The 21,001-nt window shown below is 49.8% G+C and overlaps 1 protein-coding gene across 1 annotated transcript in view; it reads left to right on the plus strand.

The window, feature by feature from the left end:
• The window catches only part of LOC112613897 (vitellogenin), an 85,568-nt gene that overhangs the window by 24,909 nt on the left and 39,658 nt on the right, over nt 1–21,001 (plus strand). The window contains exons 9-16 of the mRNA XM_025369763.1: nt 1,410–1,513; nt 2,622–2,787; nt 8,917–9,102; nt 9,365–9,517; nt 11,294–11,438; nt 14,286–14,444; nt 15,821–15,945; nt 17,670–17,864. Coding sequence (XP_025225548.1) covers nt 1,410–1,513; nt 2,622–2,787; nt 8,917–9,102; nt 9,365–9,517; nt 11,294–11,438; nt 14,286–14,444; nt 15,821–15,945; nt 17,670–17,864 — 1,233 coding nt within the window. The remainder of the gene's footprint in view (nt 1–1,409; nt 1,514–2,621; nt 2,788–8,916; nt 9,103–9,364; nt 9,518–11,293; nt 11,439–14,285; nt 14,445–15,820; nt 15,946–17,669; nt 17,865–21,001) is intronic.

The following is a 21,001-nucleotide window of genomic DNA, read 5'->3' on the forward strand; positions in this document are numbered from 1 at the left end:
GGGAGGTCCAGGGTCAGGGAAGCAGGTCCCAGTCTCGGAGGAACCCTGGGTGGGTGGGGGCTTCAGACCTGGCCCTGGTCAAGCCTGCGGGAAGCATGGGGGCTTTCCTGCAGGAAGCCAGGACCTGGCTTGGCTTGGCTTCTACCTTGTTGCTCTTTCTGTGGCTTTGGGTTCAGGCCATGCAGTCAGCCTGAGACTACAGGGGTACCAGAAGGGAAGGTTTCCCAAACTAAATGTGTCCTAAACCCAGGGGCTGTTCTCTGAGTGCAATCCTTTATTTCTTGAGCTTTGGGCCCTCTGCATCCCCTATAATGCCCTTTATTAGTCATCACTGTTAATAATTGTATAAAACAATTACATTTTTTAAAATTAGAAATAGTGGAAAAGGGTGGGAACGATGGCTCACGCCTGGAATCCTGGCACTTGGGGAGGCCAAGGTGGGTGGATCACTTGAGCCCAGGAGTTTGAGACCAGCCTGGGCAACAAGGTGCAACCTCATCTCTATAAAAAATACAAAAAAATTAGCTGAGCATGGTGATGCGTGCCTGTATTCCCAGCTGCACGGGAGGCTGAGGTGGGAGGATCGCTTGAGCCCAGGAGGTTGAGGCTGCAGTAAGAAGTGATTGTGCTGCTGCAGTCCATCCTGGGAGACAGAGGGAGACCCTGTCTCTTAGAAAAAAAAATAGTCCAGGCGTGGTGGCTCATGCCTGTAATCCCAGCCCTTTGGGGGACTGAGGTGGGCAGATCATGAGGTCAGGAGATCAAGACCATCCTGGCTAACATGGGGAAACCTTGTCTCTACTAAAAATACAAAAAATTAGCCAGACATGGTCACAGGTGCCTGTAATCCTAGCTACTCAGGAGGCTGAGGCAGGAGAATCACCTGAACCCAGGAGATGGAGGTTGCATTGAGCCGAGATCGTGTCACTGTACCCTAGGCTGGGCAACAGAGTGAGACTGTCTCAAAAAAATATATATATATATTATATAGGAAAAGATTGCTACCTCAGTAAATATTTGAAATATGCTAAGACTCATTAGAATAATTATATTACAATCATAGTGAACATTTATTGGGCTTTTATTAGATGCCACAGATTCAGATACTATGCCTGTTCTTTCACTGCCATATCCTGAGTGCAATGCAAGGCACATAGTAGGTGCTCAATAAATACCTGTTAAATTAAAGAAAAATGAGCCAACCTGTGTGCTTGTAGGGGCTGGGGGTGTAGTGAGGGAGAAGCCAGACCTGGAGCTTCATCTCACTGGGTCTCAGGACACCTTGGGAGAAGGTAGCAGGTCCTTCCTACTTTCCTCACAGTTGTGCTTGCAGGCAGGGGACGGGTGAGGTGAACTTCGGGGATCCCCTACACCGCTGGGTGTCTCATGCTGCCCCCTCTGAATCTCAGGCCATGGACTTGTTCCTGACACTGGTGTCCCAGCTCCAGGGCCTTTCCGGGGCTGAGCTGATGGAACTCTGGCGACATTCTTCCTTCAAATGCCGAGACAACGGGTAAGGCCCCTCTCCGGGTGGGGGATGGACCAGGAGCTGGCTGGGGGCATCCCTGGGTTGTGGGGAGTATTGGTGCTGTCCCGGGTTCCCAGTGAGGGATGGATGCTGATGCCTCATCCCGTCCCCACGACACTGACTTGTCCTCGGTCCGAAAACGTGCACCAAGAAGGAGATTAAGTGGGGAGCCTGGAGGTTCCCACGGGGCCCAAGCTTGATCCTGCGTGAGACCAGAAGCTGAAGGGCCTGGCGGATAAAGACAGCCATTGTTCCCTTCCCCAGACGGGGACCCTCTTGCTGGAATTAGCATTCCAATGCGCCCAGGGTACCCTCCTGCGGGGGTGGAGAGTCAGGGCTGGGAGGTGCTGGGCAGGGCGGGGATTCCACCACCCAGACCTTGGTGATTTGGAGCCAGTAAGGGGGGTAAAGAGACTCCTAATCTCGGAGGGGAATCTCTGAGGCACTGACTCGGTCAGCTCAGGGCTATGCTCAGGAGTTTGAGATCAGCCTGGGCACCAAAGCAACGCTCCCATCTCCACAACAAATTTGAAAGTTAGCTCGAGGTGGTGGTGAACACCTGTGGTCCCAGCTACTTGGCAGGCCGAGTGGGAGGATCACCTGAGCCCAGGAGGTAGAGGCTGCAGTGAGGTGCGATCGCACCCCTGCACTGCAGCCTGGGTGACAAGAGTGAGACGCTGTCTCAGAAAAAAGGAAAAAATAAATGTCCTGATGTTGTGCTGAGTATCTGAGGTTTAAACGAGAGACCATTTGCTGATTGTTGGTTCCTGTTCCGCTAGGGATTTTTACTCCTACTCGGTGACATTTGCTTGGGTGGATTTCAGCAGAGCACTGGGTGTGGACTTGTGTTTTCCCAAACCACTGTGTTTTTTGGGTGGGTAGAGCTGCCAGGGTCTGGGCTGGGTGCTGCTGTGCTAAGAGCACAGGCGTCAGCCAGGCTCAAGGGATCCCAGACCCGGGTCAGCCCCTCCCAAGGTGTGAGGGTGGGAATGTCTGCACCTTACCTCTCTAAGCCTCAGTTTACCCCCGGGTGACTTCGGTGAGATGAGGCTTGCAGGCACTCAGCACGTGTGGGTCACCTTGATGATCTCAGGCAGCCACTGTTGGATGCCCTGCCTTCCTGTGGGACAGAGCACTGTGTGGGCCTCATGAAGGAACTCATCGCATCCGGGGAGGTGGAGGCAGACGAGGCGGAGGCGTGGCTGTCATCACTGGCCTTCCTCTCACAGCCCACAGATGCTATGGTTCACATGCTGCTGGTGAGTCCCTGCACCCCACCCAGAGCCCGGGTGTCCTCCCTCCCTGGTTGGCTGCTGGTTAGATGCGGGGGAGGTGATTGGTTCTTTTGTGCCAGCCCCTTGTAGGATCAGTGGAGGGGGCCAGACCGCCCAACCTCCTGGGCTACTGTGGCAGGTTCAAGGGAGCCTTTGGTATCAGAGAGTTCCGGGTTCAAGTGTCAGCATTGTGCCTCCCACCTGTGTGATCCCAGGCAAGTGACTTAACTTTTCTGAGCCTGTTTTCTGATTATTATTATTATTACTTGAGACGGAGTCTTGCTGTGTCACCCACACTGGAGAGCAGTGGTGCAATCTCAGCTCACTGCAACCTCCACCTCCCGGGTTCAAGCGATTCTTCTGCCTCAGTCTCCCACGTAGCTGGGACTACAGGCGCCCACCTCCACACCCTGCTAAGTTTCGTATCTTTTTTTTTTTTTTTTTTTTTACAGTAGAGACGGGGTTTCACCTTGTTGGCCAGGCTGGTCTGGAACTCCTGACCTCAAGTGATCCACCCGCCTCAGCCTCCCGCAGTGCTGGGATTATAGGTGTGAGCCATCATGCCTGGCTGTTTTCTGATCTCTAAAAGGAGAATTGAATTGGTACCTCTATCCTGGGCTCATAGTGAGGAATGAATTGCTGCGTGTGAAGTGGTTCTCCTGGTGTCTGGCACAAACTCTGAGCGCTTGAAATCAGAGCTGCTATTATTTTTATAAACACACATATTTAATGAGTCTGGAAATTAGGAAATCTGCGTGAGATAAGGTCAATAATTTCTGCCAATAGGGAAGGTCTCATTTAACCCTTGAGTTGTCTCTATGAAGTAAGTGCTCTTATCATCCCCAATTTGCAGGTGAGAAAACTGAGGCCCAAAGAGGTAGGGCAGCTTACTGTACCTGCCTCACGTGCGATGTTCCACCTGCAGGCCAGAGTTCATGCCTCTCTGGGTCGTGTTTTCTTGTTCTGTCCTCGAGTTAGGAGGCCCTGCATGATCTCTGGCAGGTTCTGGGGATGCGCTGGCTTTGTGAAGCCTGGGGAGAGGGAGGGGGAAGGAGGCGGAGTGGGGAGTGAGGGGCAAGCAGGGAGAGAGTATTTCAATGAACTTTTTACTTGAGAATAATTTTTTTTATTTATTTATTTATTTATTTATTTATTTATTTATTTATTTATTTATTTATTTATTTATTTATTTATTTTTGAGACTGAGTCTCCCTCTGTTGCCCAGGTTAGAGTGTAGTGGCACAATCTTGGCTCACTGCAGCCTCCGCCCCCGCCGGGTTCAAGCGATTCTCCCTGCCTCAGCTTCCCCAGTAGCAGGGATTACAGGCACCTGCCACCAAGCCTGGATAATTTTTGCATTTTTAGTAGAGAAAGAGTTTTGCCATGTTGACCAGGCTGGTCTTGAACTCCTGACCTCAGGTGATCCACCTGCCTTGGCCTTCCAAAGTGCTGGGATTAGAGGCATGAGTCTCTGTGCCTGGTCCAGAATAATTTTAGATTTACCAAAAAAAAGATTGCAAGGTTAACAGAGGGTGTTTCTGTCTAGCCCTCACCAGGGTTTCCCAACCGTGAATGTCCTGTGCCACCAGGAAGCACTGGCCCTGACCGAGCGGCTGAGTGGGTCTGTTCCCACCAAGGAAACTCCAGACTGCTGTGATTCCCCACTTTTTCCATGAATGTGCTCTGTCTGTTCTGGAATCTCCTCCAGCGCACCCCGTTGCTGTCAGTGGGTGTGAGGTTTAATCACGTTGTAAGCTCTCCGATGATTACGTGTCTGTTTTCGTGTGTACAAGCTGGGCAATTTTTTTTTTCTTTTTTTTTTTTTTTTTTGAGACGGAGTCTCTCTCTGTCACCCAGGCTGGAGTGCAGTGGCCCATTCATGGCTCATTGCAGCCTCAACCTCCCGGGCTCAAGTGATCCTCCCACCTCCGCTTCCTGAGTAGCTGGGACATGCACCACCACACCTGGCTAATTTCTGTAATTCTTGTATAGATGAGGTCTGGCCACATTGTTGAGGCTGGTCTCAAACTTCTGAGCTCAGGTGATCTGCCTACCACAGACTCCCAAAGTGCTGAGATGACAGGCATGAGCCACCGTGCCCAGTCCATGAATTTTTACAACTCTGTTTGTTCACCTGTGTCACCACCCCTAGAACAAGAGAGAGGACGTTTCTGACTCCAGAAGGCTCCCTAGTGCCCCTCCCAGTTGGTGATGTCCAAAGGTCACCACAGTTCTGACGCTTCTGCTCTTGAGATTCACATGGGCCTTGGAGGCCGAATTCTTTTCACCCACGTCCTCTGTGGGATTGGTCCGTGCCGCTGTGTGTGCGAGAACTTTGTTCTTTCCCAAGCTGAGCCATACTCAGTTGCCTCCTTGTAGTTTCCTCTCTTAATGGTGCCTTTATTTTATTTTATTTTATTTTATTATTTTTCGAGACAGAGCCTCTGTTGTCCAGGCTGAAGTGCAGTGGCGCGATCTCAGCTCACTTCAACCTCCGCCTCCCGGGTTCAAGTGATTCTCATGCCTCAGCCTCGTGAGTAGCTGGGATTGTGATGTACACCACCACATCCTGCTAAGTTTTTTTGTATTTTTAGTAGAAACGGGGTTTCACCATGTTGGCCAGGCTGGTCTCGAACTCCTGAGCTCATGGGATTTGCCTGCCTCGGCCTCCCAAAGTGCTGGGATTACAGGCATGAGCCACTGCGCCCGGTCTTCTTCATGTGTCTTTCAATGAACAGAAGTTCTTCATGTTGGTGAAGTGCGGCTTCTTGACGCTTTCGAGCTGGTGTTTGATCTCCCTCAGGTCCCGACGCTTCCTGTCTTGTCTTCTCCCAGCTCTGTTTTCTTACCTTTTCAGGGAGGGTTGGCTTGAGCATGATGACTGAGCTTTAGAATCATGTTGGAAAAGTGAAATCAGCTCAATAAGGGTCACAGGTTTGAGGATAATTTTATTTTTCCATCTTTAAAAATGAAAAAGAGTGAATATTTTAAACAGACTTTTAACTGAAGTGTAAGTAAGCCTTCATAAGTTAGAGATTTTTGCGTTGTTTTTTTTTCTCCTCCCGCTTTCTTTTTTTTCTTTTTTAAAATTTATTTTTCTTTAAAAATTACCTGTTCTTCTCTTTGTGATGTGGTATTTTTCTTTCAAAATTACTGGTTCTTCTCTTTGTGATGTGGTTTCTGTTTTTTGTGAAAACAGGGAAGGCTGGCCATTCTGGGCGCATCCCCAGGGCAGCCATACACAGAACCAACTGGGTCATTACTGTCTGGACTGCTCAGCACCCAGGCCTCATGCTGGCCCAGCTCTCCTGGCGGGGCCACCGGAAGCGGCTCACAGATCTGGGCTCTCTGCCAGCCAAGTGGCACCAGCCTGCCCCACAGCCCTGCAGGGCGTGACCAGGCTTCTGGCTCCAGCTTTGGTCTGGGACAGGCCCGAGCCTGCCCTTTCTGTGCCCCCACCACTTTTCTTGGGCACAGTAGGCAGAGGCGGGAACCTCCAGCAGGCAGCCCCTCCCACGTGCCCGAGAGCTTCTTAGTCTTTTTATAACCCCTGCTCTCCCAGCCCAGCCCGCTTGCCCTGCTCTGTATTAAGAAAACAGACAGCTTTGTTTTCCTTGCCCAAATATAGGGAAACATTAAATGTGCTTTTTCCAGGCTCCACACACCCCTGTCCTTTCACACAAAAAAACATGCAGTGAGATGCACACGCCAAGACCCACACACATGCATCCTGAGCACACGTGTGTGTATACAGGACACGCCCCACACACACTGAAGCATGCCCCCATTGCACTGGGACTTGCACACGCACACTGGATCATGTGTACATGCACGGACCCGCACGTACACTGACACAGGCTCACAGCAAGGCACAGGGACATACAAACACACAGGGATATGCACACACATGCTGGATCATGTATACACACACAGACCCCCACACACATTGATGCAGGCTCACACCGAGGCAGGCTTTCCAAGGACACCCACATGGGGAAATGCAGGGACACACACCCACAACATAGACCTGTCAACACACACACACATACACATATATATATTGAGGCATACATGCCAAGACTCATATACCTGGAGATGCAGATATATACCCCAGCGTGTGCACATGTGAACACATGGCAGGACATGCACATACAGCAGGACACTTACGCAGTGGGACGTGTGGAGACAGCCACCCACACCTGGACACATGCACGGGCACACCAAGATACACTCGGCTGTGCATGGGCACACAAGGGACACACAGTGCACACACACGTACCTGGATACATGGGCACATGCACACACCCACTGGGACACACGAGGTGCCCACATGGGGACACGTGTGCACAGGCATCCACCAGGAAATACATACATACTAGGGTACTCGAGTGAGCTGACATACCTGCAGACTCACATGGGAACATACACACCCACAAGCACTGGGATTCCACAGCACACACCAATATGCACACACACAGATGCTCATGTTCACACCTTCACACAGTGTGCTCACACCCTAGCATAACACAAACCTGGTGAAGATTCACGAATCCAAGGAAAGAACAGAGTTGGGCAGGCCAGGCATGGTGGCTCACGCTTGTAATTCTAGCACTTTGGGAGGCGGGCAGATCACCTGAGGTTAGGAGTTCGAGACCAGCCTGGCCAAAATGGTGAAACCCCATCTCTACTAAAAATACAAAAATTAACCGGGCATGGTGGCGCACGTCTGTAATCCCAGCTACTCAGGAAGCTGAGGCAGGAGAATCGCTTGATCCCAGGAGGCAGAGGTTGCAGTGAGCTGAGATTGTGTCGCTGCACTCCAGCCTGGGTGACAGGAGCGAGACACCATCTCGGGGTGGGAAGGGACAGCGCTGGGCAGAGATTTTATTTCCTCACACCTGCCAAGCGGTCCCTGTTCTAGAGTCGTGTGGGTCTAGCACAGAGGCCCGCCAGGGCTGGATTTTAGGGTGAGCCCAGAATTTGCATTTTGAGAAGCAGTGAGTGTTGGGATCATGCCTGGCCTGGGATCCAGACCCTCCTGGGTTAAATCTCAATTCTGCTTTTTACAGCTGGGCTACCTGAGGTACGTTCCTTACCCTTTCTGTGTCTCAGTTTCCTCGTCTGCAAAATGAAAATAAGAAAGGCAACGTGTGTGACATGTTATCAGCAGTCTGGCTTATAGTGAACACAATTTGTTTACTAAGTTTTATTGGCCTAGAGCGTGGCTCATGCCTGTAATCCCAGCACCAAGGCAGGCAGATCACTTGAGGTCAGGAGTTCACAACCAGCCTGGTCAACGTGGTGAAACCCGGCTTTACTAAAAATACAAAAATTAGCCGAGCGTGATGGCACGTGTCTGTAATCTCAGCTACGTGGGAGGCTGAGGCAGGGGAGTCGAGTGGACCCAAGAGGCGGAGGTTGCAGTGAGCCTAGATGGCACCACTGCACTCCAGCCTGGATGACAGAGCAAGACTCCGTCTTAAAAAAAAAAAAAAAAAAAAAAAAGATTTGTTGGTCTGATTTCTCTGAGGTGCCTGGGGCTGGGAGCACCTCTGTCCTGAACCCCCTCCTGTTTGCCTTCCTTTTGCTGAAGCCTTCAGTGCCCTGGAGTGAGGGTAGCTGGGCGTCTGAGTGGTGGGTCACATGGGGTGCGTTTTTTCTTTTTCTTTTCTTTGAGACAGAATCTCGCTCTGCCACCCAGGCTGGAGTTCAGTGGTGCAATCTCAGCTCACTGCAGCCTCTGCCTCCCGGGTTCAAGGGATTCTTGTGCCGTAGCCTCACAAGTAGCTGGGATTACAGGCGTGCATCACCACGCCTGGCTAATTTTTGTATTTTTAGTAGAGAAAGGGTTTTGCCATGGTGGCCAGGCTGGTCTCGAACTCCTGACCTCAGGTGATCCACCCGCCTTGGCCTCCAAAGTGCTGGGATTACAGGCATGAGCTACCGTGCCCAGCCTCTGGGGTGCTTTTCCCTGAACAGAGCAATTTGTTTAGACTCTGGGGGACTCGGCTCCGTATTACAGAATGCCCCAGGTGAGTTGGTGTGTGGCCAGGGTGAGGCCTGTGAAGAGCATTTACCCACCTTCTCTGGGTGGGGGCCCATTTCTGTCCCCAGCCACTGCTCCAGACCCCGCGGGCCAGCCCTGGCGCCTTCCTGGGCATCTCAGCCCTGGTGCACAACCTCTGTGCTTCTCTGGATGTGCCCTGCGGACAGTTGCCTGGAGTCCGCTCTCTAGTGAGGATCCTGGGAGATGCCTTGGGTGAGAACTGTACCATCCAGGAGCCTTCGGATGATGACAAGGTGAGGACATCCAGTGTCCTGAGTACCGGCTTCAGTGCCCCCAGTGTGGCCCAAGCGAAGCAGCAAGCTCCAGGTGGAGAGGGTGGGGATGCGTTCCCCGACTTTCCCTGCTTCTGCCCTTCCTCCTATCCCCCATCCCCCCTTCCCGCCTTCACCCCATCTCCCTACCCTCCTGCCTGCCCCTCCACGCCACTGCCCCTCCCTATGCCACTGCCCCTCCCCACACCACTCCCCTCATGGTCCTCCCTCCATCTCGATTTAGCTCCGGCTTGTGCTGAAGGCGATCGGCAACGCAGGCTTGGCAGCTATGGCTCTCACCCCCACACTGAGTGCCTGTGCATCTCTGAGAAGCAGCGCCCCCGAGATCCGGCTGGGGGCCATCCAGGCCTTCCGGAGGGTCCTCTGCTCTGCAGACGTGAGCCCTTGTGTGCTGTTTCACTGGGTTGGGGTTGGGTGGTGGTAGTTCTCGAACCACAGTTTGCTAAGTCACTTCTTCCATTGTTCATTCATTTATCATGTATTTAATGAGCACCTACTGTGGGCTGGGTACTAGTGTGAATAGGTATCTAGGTCTAAGCCTGTGTGTAGTGTGGGAAGCAGATTATTTATCAAACACACAAACAACCATATGATTACCAGTGCCATCTGTGCCCCACTGTAGTACAGGGTTTGTCAGACTATGGGCCATGGGCTACTTCCTGGCCCTTTGTCTGTTTTTGTCAATAAAGTTTTATTGGAACACAGCCATACCCACCCATTTATGTGATGTCTATGGCTGCTTTCCTGCTCCACCTGCAGAGTCAGCTCATTGCAAGAGACTGCATGGCCTGCAGAGTCTAAAAGAGTTCTCTGTCCCTTTACAGAAAAAGTTTGCTTATCCTTGGGCCAGTACCTCCCTTCTTACTCAAAGTCGTAGTCCCTTCATTGACCTCCCAGGCCCTGAGGGATCTGACCTCTGGACCTCACCTGCTCTTTTCACCTCCCATCCCTCCTCCGCAGCACATTGCTCTTTCTGTTCTTCCTTAAACACTTGTGACCCTCTCTTGCCCCAGGCCCTTTGCACATGCTGTCCCCTTTCCTGGTACACTTTTCCCCCAGATGTCTCCAGGCCTTTCTTTTTCACCTCCCGTAGGTCTTAGCTTAAAAGGCACTTTCACCCTGTTTCCTCATTTCCCCATTTCATTTTTCCGTCTTTAGGGTTTATTACCATCTAACTTTCTTTCTTTTTTTTTTTTTTTTTGAGATGGAGTCTCACTCTGTCGCCTAGGCTGGAGTGCAGTGGCGCAATCCCTGCTCATTGCAAGCTCCGCCTCCTGGGTTCACGCCATTCTCCTGCCTCCGCCTCCGGAGTAGCTGGGACTACATGCATCCACCACCACACCTGGCTAATTTTTTTGTGTTTTTAGTAGAGATGGGATTTCACCATGTTAGCCAGGACAGTCTCAATCTCCTGACCTCGTGACCCTCTCGTCTCGGCCTCCCAAAGTGCTGGGATTACAGGCATGAACCACCGTGCGCGGCCACCACCTAACTTTTTATATAGTTCACATGCTAATCTCATTGACTGTCTCTCTGCACTAGGATAACAGCTTCAGGTGGACAGGAGCTGGGCTGGTCTTGTTTATGGCTGTCACCTAGCACAGTGTTGGGTGCACAGTTGCTGCTTAGTTAATATTTGTTGCATGGATGGATGGGTGGGTGGATGGATGATGGGTGGGTGGATGGGTGAATGGTTAGATGGATGAGTGGGTGGGGGAATGGATGATGGGTGGGTGGCTGACTGGCTGCGGAGGAAGCCAGTAGATATTGAGGGAGTCACAATGTGGGGAGGTGGCTTGCTTAGGAAAGTGCCCAGGAAGGCCAAGACATTTAAAGACCTACTGTGTGGCAAGACACTATGCTGTTTTTGTAAATAGTTTTATTGGAATGTAGCCATGCCCATTTGTTGGGGAATTGATGAGGCTCTCTAGGCTGGGGCTTGTAGAGACTGGGAATTAGGCACGGTCAGTGAACCCCTGCTACCTCCCACAACTGCGCCACAGGTGAGTGTGTGTCGGGGAAGCCTCCCACAGTGGGGACATCAGGACAGCTGGGGCTAGGCGGCAGGTCCACCTGCTGGAGCCAGGGACATCATACTCCTGGGTGGAGATAGGTGAGCCTTGGGTGATGGCCTTCCTTCTGCCTGAGCCAGCGATCGGTGCTCTCCCGTCTGTATCAATCTCCGGAGGAGGATGCTGAGATCCGTATCAATGCCTACCTGGCCCTGATGAGATGCCCTAGTGAGGAGGTGTTTGCCCAGGTGCGGCGCACCCAGGCAGGCGAGCTGTCTACCCAGGGTGAGCCACGGGTGTGTGCGTGGGAGGGGTGTGGGCAGGGGTGGGGCTGGGAGGGCACCTCCTGGAGAGTGCAGGGGGTTTGAGAGCATCCTCTCCTTCCACTCCTCTGGTATCCTCCTGTCTTCTTGTTCCCCTGTTTCTCTACCATACTGTCTTGATAAGGGGCTGTATTCTTCCCTCCCCTACGTGGCAATTCTAGTCCCCATTCTGCTGTTGAATGACTTTGGAGAAGTTGCTTCTGTTCTCTGGCCCTTACTTTCCTCATCTGTAAAATGGGATGGGAATCAGTCCTCTTTTAGCTCTGGCCAGATCATGACACAGTATCCTAAAGAGAGACCTAAGATAGAAGAGGGATGGCATCGGCAAATCTCAGATTCCTTCTGGAGTGAGACAATTCCCTTTATACAGGCACCTGAACCCACAGATGTAAATTCAAAGAAAATAAGTTCAACTGATGGTTGAAAAAATTTCCATAATGCACAGTGGGGTGAGAGCCTGGAGCCCGAGAGCCCAGGTTCAAATCCCAGCTTCACCACTTCCTTCCTGTATGCCTTTAGACAAGTAAGTAAACCTTTTTGAGGCTCCATTTCTGTACCTGTATATTTTAGGTACAGATAAAATCTACAATAGGGATAATGCTAGTACCTCCCTCATAGAGTGTTGCAAGCATAAAATGAGTTAATACACAGACATTTAGAGTGCATAGTGCGTCATATGTATGACTCTTGCTTTTAATGTTGTAATCACTACTGCTGTTATTAATGCAGTATAGCTAGATGATCAAAATTTTAAAGCATAGGCAAGGGACAAATGGAAAATGAGTCTTCCTTCCTCTTCCCCCCAATATCTTCCTGTGTCCTGAAGATACATAATGTGAGCAATTCTCCTGTACATGTAATACATACGTAAACATACACATGTATCTCCTTAACAGTAGCATCTCAGGATCATGTTCTACTTGTTATTGTGCTTTTGTGCTTTGTTTTTGTTTTTGTTTGTTTTTATTTTTGTTTTTTGAGACGGAATCTCGCTCTGTTGCCCAGGCTGGAGTGTGATGGCGTGATCTTGGTTCACTGCAAGCTCCACTTTCTAGGTTCACGCCATTCTCCTTCCTCAGCCTCCCAAGCAGCTGGGACTACAGGTGCCTGCCACCACGCCCGGCTAATTTTTTGTATTTTTTTAGTAGAGATGGGGTTTCACCACGTTAGCCAGGATGGTCTCAATCTCCTGACCTCGTGATCTGCCCACCTCAGCCTCCCGAAGTGCTGGGATTACAGGCATGAGCCACCGCACCTGGCCTTTTTTTTTTTTTTTTTTTGAGACAGAGTCTTGCTCTGTTGCCCAGGCTGGAGTGCAATGGCACAGGCGCGGCTCTCTGCAACCTCTGCCTCCTGGGTTCCAGCAATTCCCCTGCCTCAGCCTCTTGGGTAGCTGGGATTACAGATGTGCACTACCATGTCCGGCTAATTTTTGTATTCTTTTAGTAGAGATGCTTTTGCCATGTTGGCCAGGCTGGTCTCGAGCTCCTGACCTCAGGTGATCTGTCCACCTCAGCCTCCCAAAGTGCTTGGGATGACAGGGGTGAGCCACTGGGCCCAGCCTCTTCATTGCTTTTTGTCTTTACCATGTCTGGGAGCTCATTTCTCATCTATAGCTCTTATAGACTCTTATCTGTGGCTGTGTGGCTGTTCCACCAGAAGTTTTACTATAACCCATTTTGCCAATCTCCATTGATAGACCTTTAGGCTGTTTCTTGTCTTTTGCCAGTAGAAGCAACAACCACAAACCTACCTGCACAGCTACCTTTGGCCCTTGAGTTAATCTCACTTTAGGATAATTTCCCAGAAGATAAGTTACTGTGGTAAAGGGTATGCACATTTAAAAGTCTGATGTGATGTTGTTGAATTACCTTCTGAAGAAATGGCACTATTGGAAGATACAGCTCTCTGCATTAGGAGTTTCAGGCCTGGAGTGGGATGTGTGCTGAACCCCTCCTCAGGGGATCAGCTGAGGGGCTCATCCTCCACGGTGGCCCTGGGGTACCACCTGATGTATTGCCCAATGGGAACAAGTGGGCACCTTATCCCTAAAAACCCACATTCTGCTCTATTCTTTGACAGATAGTTCCAGAAGCCCCTGACTGGACCTTCTAAGAGCCCGGGACAATGTGGGGAGGGTTGGGGGCTCCCTGTAAGACTCTAATATTCCCCATTGGACTCAATCCCATGAGGCTCTCATTTGATCTTTATCCCTCCAGGGACCCTCATGGGTCACACGTCACCTTTTGCTGATCCTGAAACATACTTAGTCTTTTAAGGTCCAGGCTCTGCTTTTAACTGATCTTCCCAAAAAGCCCTGCAAGGTACTTTGTTAGTTCCTTTTTCAGATGAGAAAACTAAGGTTCCAAGAGCTGGAACATCTAAGGCCACACTGGTACATGGTGGAACTAGGGTTTGAAATCAGGTCTGACTTCCCATTTTCACTGATGAGGAAACTGAAGCTCAGAGAGGCAGAGGAACCACCTCGAGGTCACACAGCTTTTGAGCTTTGGGACTGGGTTCAGACTCAGGCCTGACTTTTGAGCCTATGACACCTTCCTTTCTCTTCTGGGAAGTGTGTCAGAATTCCATACACGGGCTGGATTTCCACGTTCTGTCAAGGCACAACTTGTTGGCTGCTGTTTCTTGAGAGAAGACGTAGGTCTCCGTAGCCAGGCTCCTGAGAAGCCCCCGTGTGAGAGAATTGCAGGACTGGGATGGGGGTCGGGGGAGGGTATTTTCTCTGGACAGTGCCAGCTCCAGGCCCTTTCCTCATGTCCCCTCCCTGCTGCCCACGACTCTATTCCAGTGGGTTCTTTTGTGTGGAGTCATCTCCTGCAGCTGCTGGAGACACGCGACCCCCTGAAATGGGCCCTCCGGGACACCCTCCCTGAGGACATCCTCAGCCAGGAGTTCCACCCGGAAATGTGGAAACACTCGTCCTATTCTGATGTCACCTTCCGATCAGGTATGGCCATCCTGGGCAAGCCCAGTCTTGCTCTGGGACCACAAAGGCTGGGGACCCTGGAGCTCCAGCTCTCGAGAGCACACAGATCAGACGTTGTGTCAAGCGGTCAGATACTTACATGCCAGTCGGGTGTGGTGGCTCAAACCCATAATCCCAGCACTTTGGGAGGCTGAGGCAGGAGGATTACTTGAGCCCAGGGGGTCGAATCTGCAGTGAGTCATGATTGCACCACTGCACTCCAGCGTGGGTGACAGAGTGAGACCCTATCTCAAAAACAAAAAACAAAACCAACTTGCTGCTTGTTCAAACTTTTTTTTGCAATATTTCCATAGCACCTGCTGCTTTTTTAGAGAAGTCATATCAGTTATTTTATGGTTTTCTAAATACTTACATCTTTTCTCTAAATTGGCTCTTTGTACCTTAGATTTATGTTAAAAAGGAAATTATCTATCACTACCATTAATAGAAAATCAATTTAACTTTCTGTAAAGAGAAGATAGTCCTAAAAAGAAATACTGTACACCCAGAGGTGGGTAATGAAACACTGATATATTTGTATACATATGTGTGTGTATATATATATGTGTGTGTGTGTGTGTGTGTATATGTGTGTGTGTGTGTGTGTATATATATATATGTATTTTTTGACACAGACTCTTGCCCTGTTGCCCAGGCTGGAGTACAGTGGCACAGTCTTGGCTCACTGCAACCTCCACCTCCAGGGTTCAAGTGATTCTTCTGCCTCAGCCTCCCGAGTAGCTGGGACTACAGGTGCGCACCACCATGCCTGGCTAATTTTTGTACTTTTATTAGTAGAGATGGGGTTTCACCATGCTGGCCAGGCTGGTCTCGAACCCCTGGCCTCAAGTGATTTGCCCACCTCAGCCTCCCAAAGCTAGGATTACAGGCATGAGCTGCTGCGCCTGGCTGAAACACTGTTTTATTAAATTCTCCTGGATTCTGTGACTTGCTGAGGGCTGTGAATTTTGAGAAGAGTTTTTTCCTGTGTTAAGAAGAGAGATTAGCCCCACACTGAGACTGCCTCTTTGTTGTAATTAAACAGAAAATGAAAAAGGGAATCTCTTTCAAGCTAAGGCTCCAAAACTACCTCAGCCATTCTTGGAAGCCTGGGGTTGGGGTTTGGGTGCTTTGGGTACCTCCTCTCTGCCTGTCAGCAGAAGTGGGTGTGTGTGACTCTCGGTCCTGGACTCCCTCTGTTCTTGAAAAGGCTTAAGGCTGTTTCCCATCCTGGCCATGGAGAGGTGGGAAGACAACACCATGTGTCTGGCTCTGTCTCAGGGTATGGCCCCATGGTAATAGCCAGACCCCACTCTGAGTGTGCACACAGTGTACTGATGTTCTTTTTTTACTCCTAGTGTCTGGAAGCCTGGGAGCCAACCTGGAGGGGACCCTTCTCTTCTCTCCTGCCTCCTTTCTCCCCCGTTCTGCCACAGTCAACCTGACCATCCACACCATGGGCCGTGCCTTCAACCTCCTGGAGGTTAGAGGGGAGCCTTGCTGTAGCCTCTGCAGGGCCTCTCCTAGACTTGGGGCCAAAAACTATCCCACTCACTTAGCTGTCTGTCCATCCATCCCTTGACTCCATTGTTCAGTCCCCTCCCCCAGTATCTAGTCACCCACCCACCCATAGATATGTCCATACATCTATCAATTCACCTACATGCCTCCATTCCTCCATCCATCCCTCCCTCCATGTATGCATTCACCTGCTCATCTGTCCATCTGTCAATCCACCCACATCCCTCTCATTCATCTGATCCATCCACTCACCCACCCATCCATTCATCCACTCACCCACCCACCCAGCCACCATCCATTCATCCACTCACTCACCCACCCACCCATCATCCATTCATCCACTCACTCACCCACCCACCCATCATCCATCCATCCATCCATCCACTCACCCACCTACCCATCATCCATTCATCCACTCACCCACCCACCCAGCCACCATCCATTCATCCACTCACTCACCCACCCACCCATCATCCATTCATCCATCCATCCACCCAACCACCCACCCATGCACCCATCATCCACCCATCCATCCACCCACCCACCCACGCACCCATCATCCACCCACCCACCCATCATCTATCCAGCCATCATCCATCCATCTACCCACCCATGATCCATCCACCCACCTACCCATCCATCCATCCATCCATCCATCTATTCACTCATTCATTAATCCACCTACCAAACCACCCGCCCACCATCCATCCATTCACTTACTCATCTGTCCACCCATCTACCCATCCATGGACATACCCACCCTACCCATCTGTCTGTCCGTCTGTCCATCCATCCATGTAATTTCACATCCATCTCTCTGTCTGCTGTCTAACCTACCCATCTATTCATCTGTTCTCCTACTCATCCATCTTTCATTCACTTAGCCATCCATGTCTACCCATATTCATCCAGCAGCCCATCCTCTGAGTCACACATCCATCCATTATCCATCCATCCACTCACCAGTCATCACCAAGGTCTGGTCTCTGGTGACTTCTCTGAAAATGCTATCACAGATGTCTAGATGGAAAGAGGGAAGAAAGAATAGATGAAAGGAGAGAGGTCCATAAGAAAGGAAAAGTAGATGGATGGATAGGAATAAGGATGGATAGAACAAAGGAAAGAAAAGATGGAAGGTGGAGAGGCAGATAGATGAATAGATGGGAAGGACAAAAGGATAGGTGAACAGAGGGTTGCACGGATGGGCAGATGGAAGACAGGAGGGACAGAAGAAAGGATCCACTTATTCACCTATCAAATTTTGAGCACCTCCATGCCCAGATCACGTCATGCAGGTGCCTAGTGATTGAGATATGAGTCCTTGGCCTCACCATGGATCTTTCGAGGAAGACACACATTCCAGTCTGAGTATATTGTGTGTGGGGCAGAGGAGGTGGGAAGAGAGTGACATGGGAGTTCAGGGAGGGCTTCCTAGAGGTGGTGACATTTGATCCAAGCCTTAAAGAATTGGCAAGAATTCTTGCCATGTGGTGTCTACCAAGCAGATACAGAGAGTGATGGATTTCCCAAGGTCGTGTCCCTGAACCTAAGCCTAGGTGGGCACCAGGGAGCCTGGAGTGGCCTGCTCAAGCCTCTGGGTCCCCCATTCATATCCCCAGCCTGACAGCTCATCATCACCCCTGTAACTGAATTGTTCCTCCCTGAGCCCCTGGCTTCCCTTCCTAGCTTGGGCTCCGGCTGGAAAATGCTGAGGAAATTGCTCACAGGCTGTTTGGCAGGAAGTCATTCTGGGGCCAGGAAGACAGGAGAGAGGCCAAGCCAGAGAAGCCCCCAGGGCCAAAACCAGGGCCTGCACCACAGCCAGCCAGCCCCGAGTGTCCAGGAGACAGAGACAGAAGGATGAGAGACCTACAGCAGAAGGTAAGGGAGGTGGCCACACCCACCCTACTCCCCCAGGCAGGCCACCTCACTTCATGCTTGGGCTTTTGAACCTGAGACTTGGGTGTCTGTGAACTCTGACCCTGTCCCCTCCTTACAGAACTGAGTGGCTGGTTCAAATCTGAGTAGTCAACTGGCTTTATTTGGAAAAACTGTTGCTTGAAATAGATCCTATGCATGGGAACGTCCCTAAGTTGTAAGTGTACAGCTTGCCTGTCCACCACCTCAACACACGCATGTCACCAGCACCCAGACCGTCTTCAGCTCCCAGCCTCCCCTTTGTCCTCCTGTTCTTGTTAATACCCGTCCTTAACCAGGGGTAACCACTCTTCTGACTTCTGGCAGCATCAATTCGTTCTACTTTTTAAAAATGAGCTTTGCTGAGATCTAATTGACACACGGTGAACAGTAGTACATGGTTAAGGTGAACAGCAGCACACGGTTAAGGTGAATGGCAGCACATGGTTAAGGTGAACAATTTGATACATTCTGACCCATGTACACACTCATGAGATCATCACCATGATAAAGCTTATGAACATACCCATCACCCCCAAAAGTCTCTTCCAGATCCTTAATAATCCCTTCCTCCGGTCAGGCATGGTGGCTCACGCCTGTAATCCCAGCACTTTGGGAGGCCAAGGCAGGCAGATCACAAGGTCAGGAGATCGAGACCATCCTTGCTAGCACAGTGAAACCCTGTCTCTAGTAAGAATACAAAAAATTAACTGGGCAAGGTGGCGGGCACCTGTAGTCTGAGCTGCTCAGGAGGCTGACGCAAGAGAATGGTGTGAACCCAGGAGGCGGAGCTTACAGTGAGCCAAGATCACACCACTGCACTCCAGCCTGGGTGACAGAGTGAGACTCCGTCTAAAAAAAAAAAAAAAAAAAAAAAACCCTTTCCTCCTGCTCCTCCTCTGTCCCCAGAAACTAGTGAGAGGCTTTCTGTCACCGTAGACTTGTTTGCATTTTCTAGAATATTACATAAATTAAATCACACAACATGTCCTTTTTTTTTTTTTTTTTTTTGGACAGTGTCACTCTGTCTTCCAAGCTGGAGTGCAGCGGCGTGATCTCGGCTCATTGCATCCTTTGCCCCCCAAGGCTCAAGCAATCCTTCTGCCTCAGCTTCCAGAGTAGCTGAGACTATAGGCATGTGCCATCATGCCTATCTAGTTTTTTAAAAAATAAATATTGTAGAGATGGGGTCTCACTATGTTGCCCAGGCTGATATCAATCTTCCTGGGCTTAAGCATTCCACCTGCCTTGGCCTCCCAAAGTGCTGGGATTACAGGTGTGAGTAACTGTGCTTGAGAACATGTCCTTTTTTAAAAAAGCATGTACTCTTTTTTTGTTTGGCTTCTTTTATTCAGCATAATTATTCTGAGACTCACCCATGCTATAGATTATAACATAGTTTGTTTCTTTTTATTGCTAAGTGGTATTCCATTGTATAGATATAGCACAGTTTGTTTCTCCATTCACCTGTTGGTCGACATTTGAGTTGTTTCCAGGGTTTGGCTATTAAAAATAAAACTGCTATGAATATTTGTGTACAAGTCTTCAGGCATGTGCTTTTGTTTTTCTTGAATAATTAGTAGGTGTGACTGGATCATATGGCAGGTATATGTTTAATTTTTTTAAAGCTGCTGAACCATTCTCCCAAGTGGTTGTACTATTTTTGCATTCCCACCAGCAGTATGTGAGAGTTCTAGTTTCTCTACATCCTCACCAACACTTGGTATGGTTAGACTTTTTAATTTTAGCCATTCCAATAATGTGTTGTTGTATCTTGTGGCTTTAATTTGCATTTCCCTAATGACTAATGACATTGATCATCTTTTCACGTGCTCATTTGCTATTGTACGTCTTCTTGGGTGAAATGTACATTCAAATCTTTTGCTCATCTTATTTTGTTGGCTTGTTTTCTTATTATTGAGTTTTGAGAATTCTTTCTATATTCCAGAAACATGTTGTTAGTTTTTTCTTTTCTTTCTTTTTTTAGAGTTGAGGTCTGGTTCTGTCATCCAGGCTGGAGTGCAGTGGTGTGATCATAGTTCACTGCAATCTTGACCTGCTGGGCACAAGTGATCTTCTTGCCTCAGCCTCCTGAGTAGCTGGGACTGTAGGCAGTACTGCCACACTTGGCGAAGTTTTTTTCTCTTTTTGTTGAGATGGGGTCTCACTGTGTTGCCCAGGCTGATCTTGAACTCCTGGCCTCAAGCGATCCTCCTGCCTTAGCCTCCCAAAGTGCTGGGATTACAGGTGTGACCCACCACGCCTGACCAGAAACAAGTTCTTCATTAGACATGTAACTCAGAAATATGTTCTCCCAGTCTGTGGTGTGTCTTTTTGTTCTCTTAATGGTGTCTTTCAAACAATAGCAGGAAGTCTTAATTTTGATGAAGTCAAGTTTATTAGTTTCTTTGACTGATAGTGCTTCGACTGTTACAGCTCAGACATTTTTGCCCGATGGGATGTTACAGAGATTCTCATAGGACCTTCTGCAGACCTCCGAGCATGCTCTCTGTTCAGCTCTCTGCTTTCTGGTACCCTCCCCTGCAAAGTCCAGCTGCCAGGGTCTCCCCACACCCCCAGCTCCTCAGTTCAGGGAGTCCCCCAGCTCAGCCTCCATTCCCCTTCCTTGTGCTGCAGCCTGGACACTGACTCCAGGTGGGAAACTGTGCTCATCTCACTTGTTTCCATCTCTTGGAGTGCATCATCTTGGGTTGCCTGATGTCTGTGTCTTGGGGACCATTGTTGAGCCTGTGTCATCTGGGTTACCAGCTGCTTCCTGTGGGAGGTTGATCCCAGTCTTCATGAGTCCAATTTGGTCAGCAGTAGAAATCACATCCAGTTCCTTCTGTAAACATTATATAAATGGAATCATTCACAGTGTACTCTTGTTTATAAGAGATGAAATTCTCATATGTAAAAATAACCATTTTAAAGTGAACAATTGGCCGGATATGGTGACTCATGTCTGTAATCCCAGCACTTTGGGAGGCCGAAGTAGACAGACAACTTGAGCTCAAGAGTTCGAGACCAGCCGGCTCAACACAGTGAAACCCTATCTCTCTTGAAAATACAAAAAAAATTTGCTGGGCTGGTGGTGCACT

This window comes from Theropithecus gelada, chromosome 20, assembly GCF_003255815.1.
Source record: "Theropithecus gelada isolate Dixy chromosome 20, Tgel_1.0, whole genome shotgun sequence".
Taxonomy (NCBI): domain Eukaryota; kingdom Metazoa; phylum Chordata; class Mammalia; order Primates; family Cercopithecidae; genus Theropithecus; species Theropithecus gelada.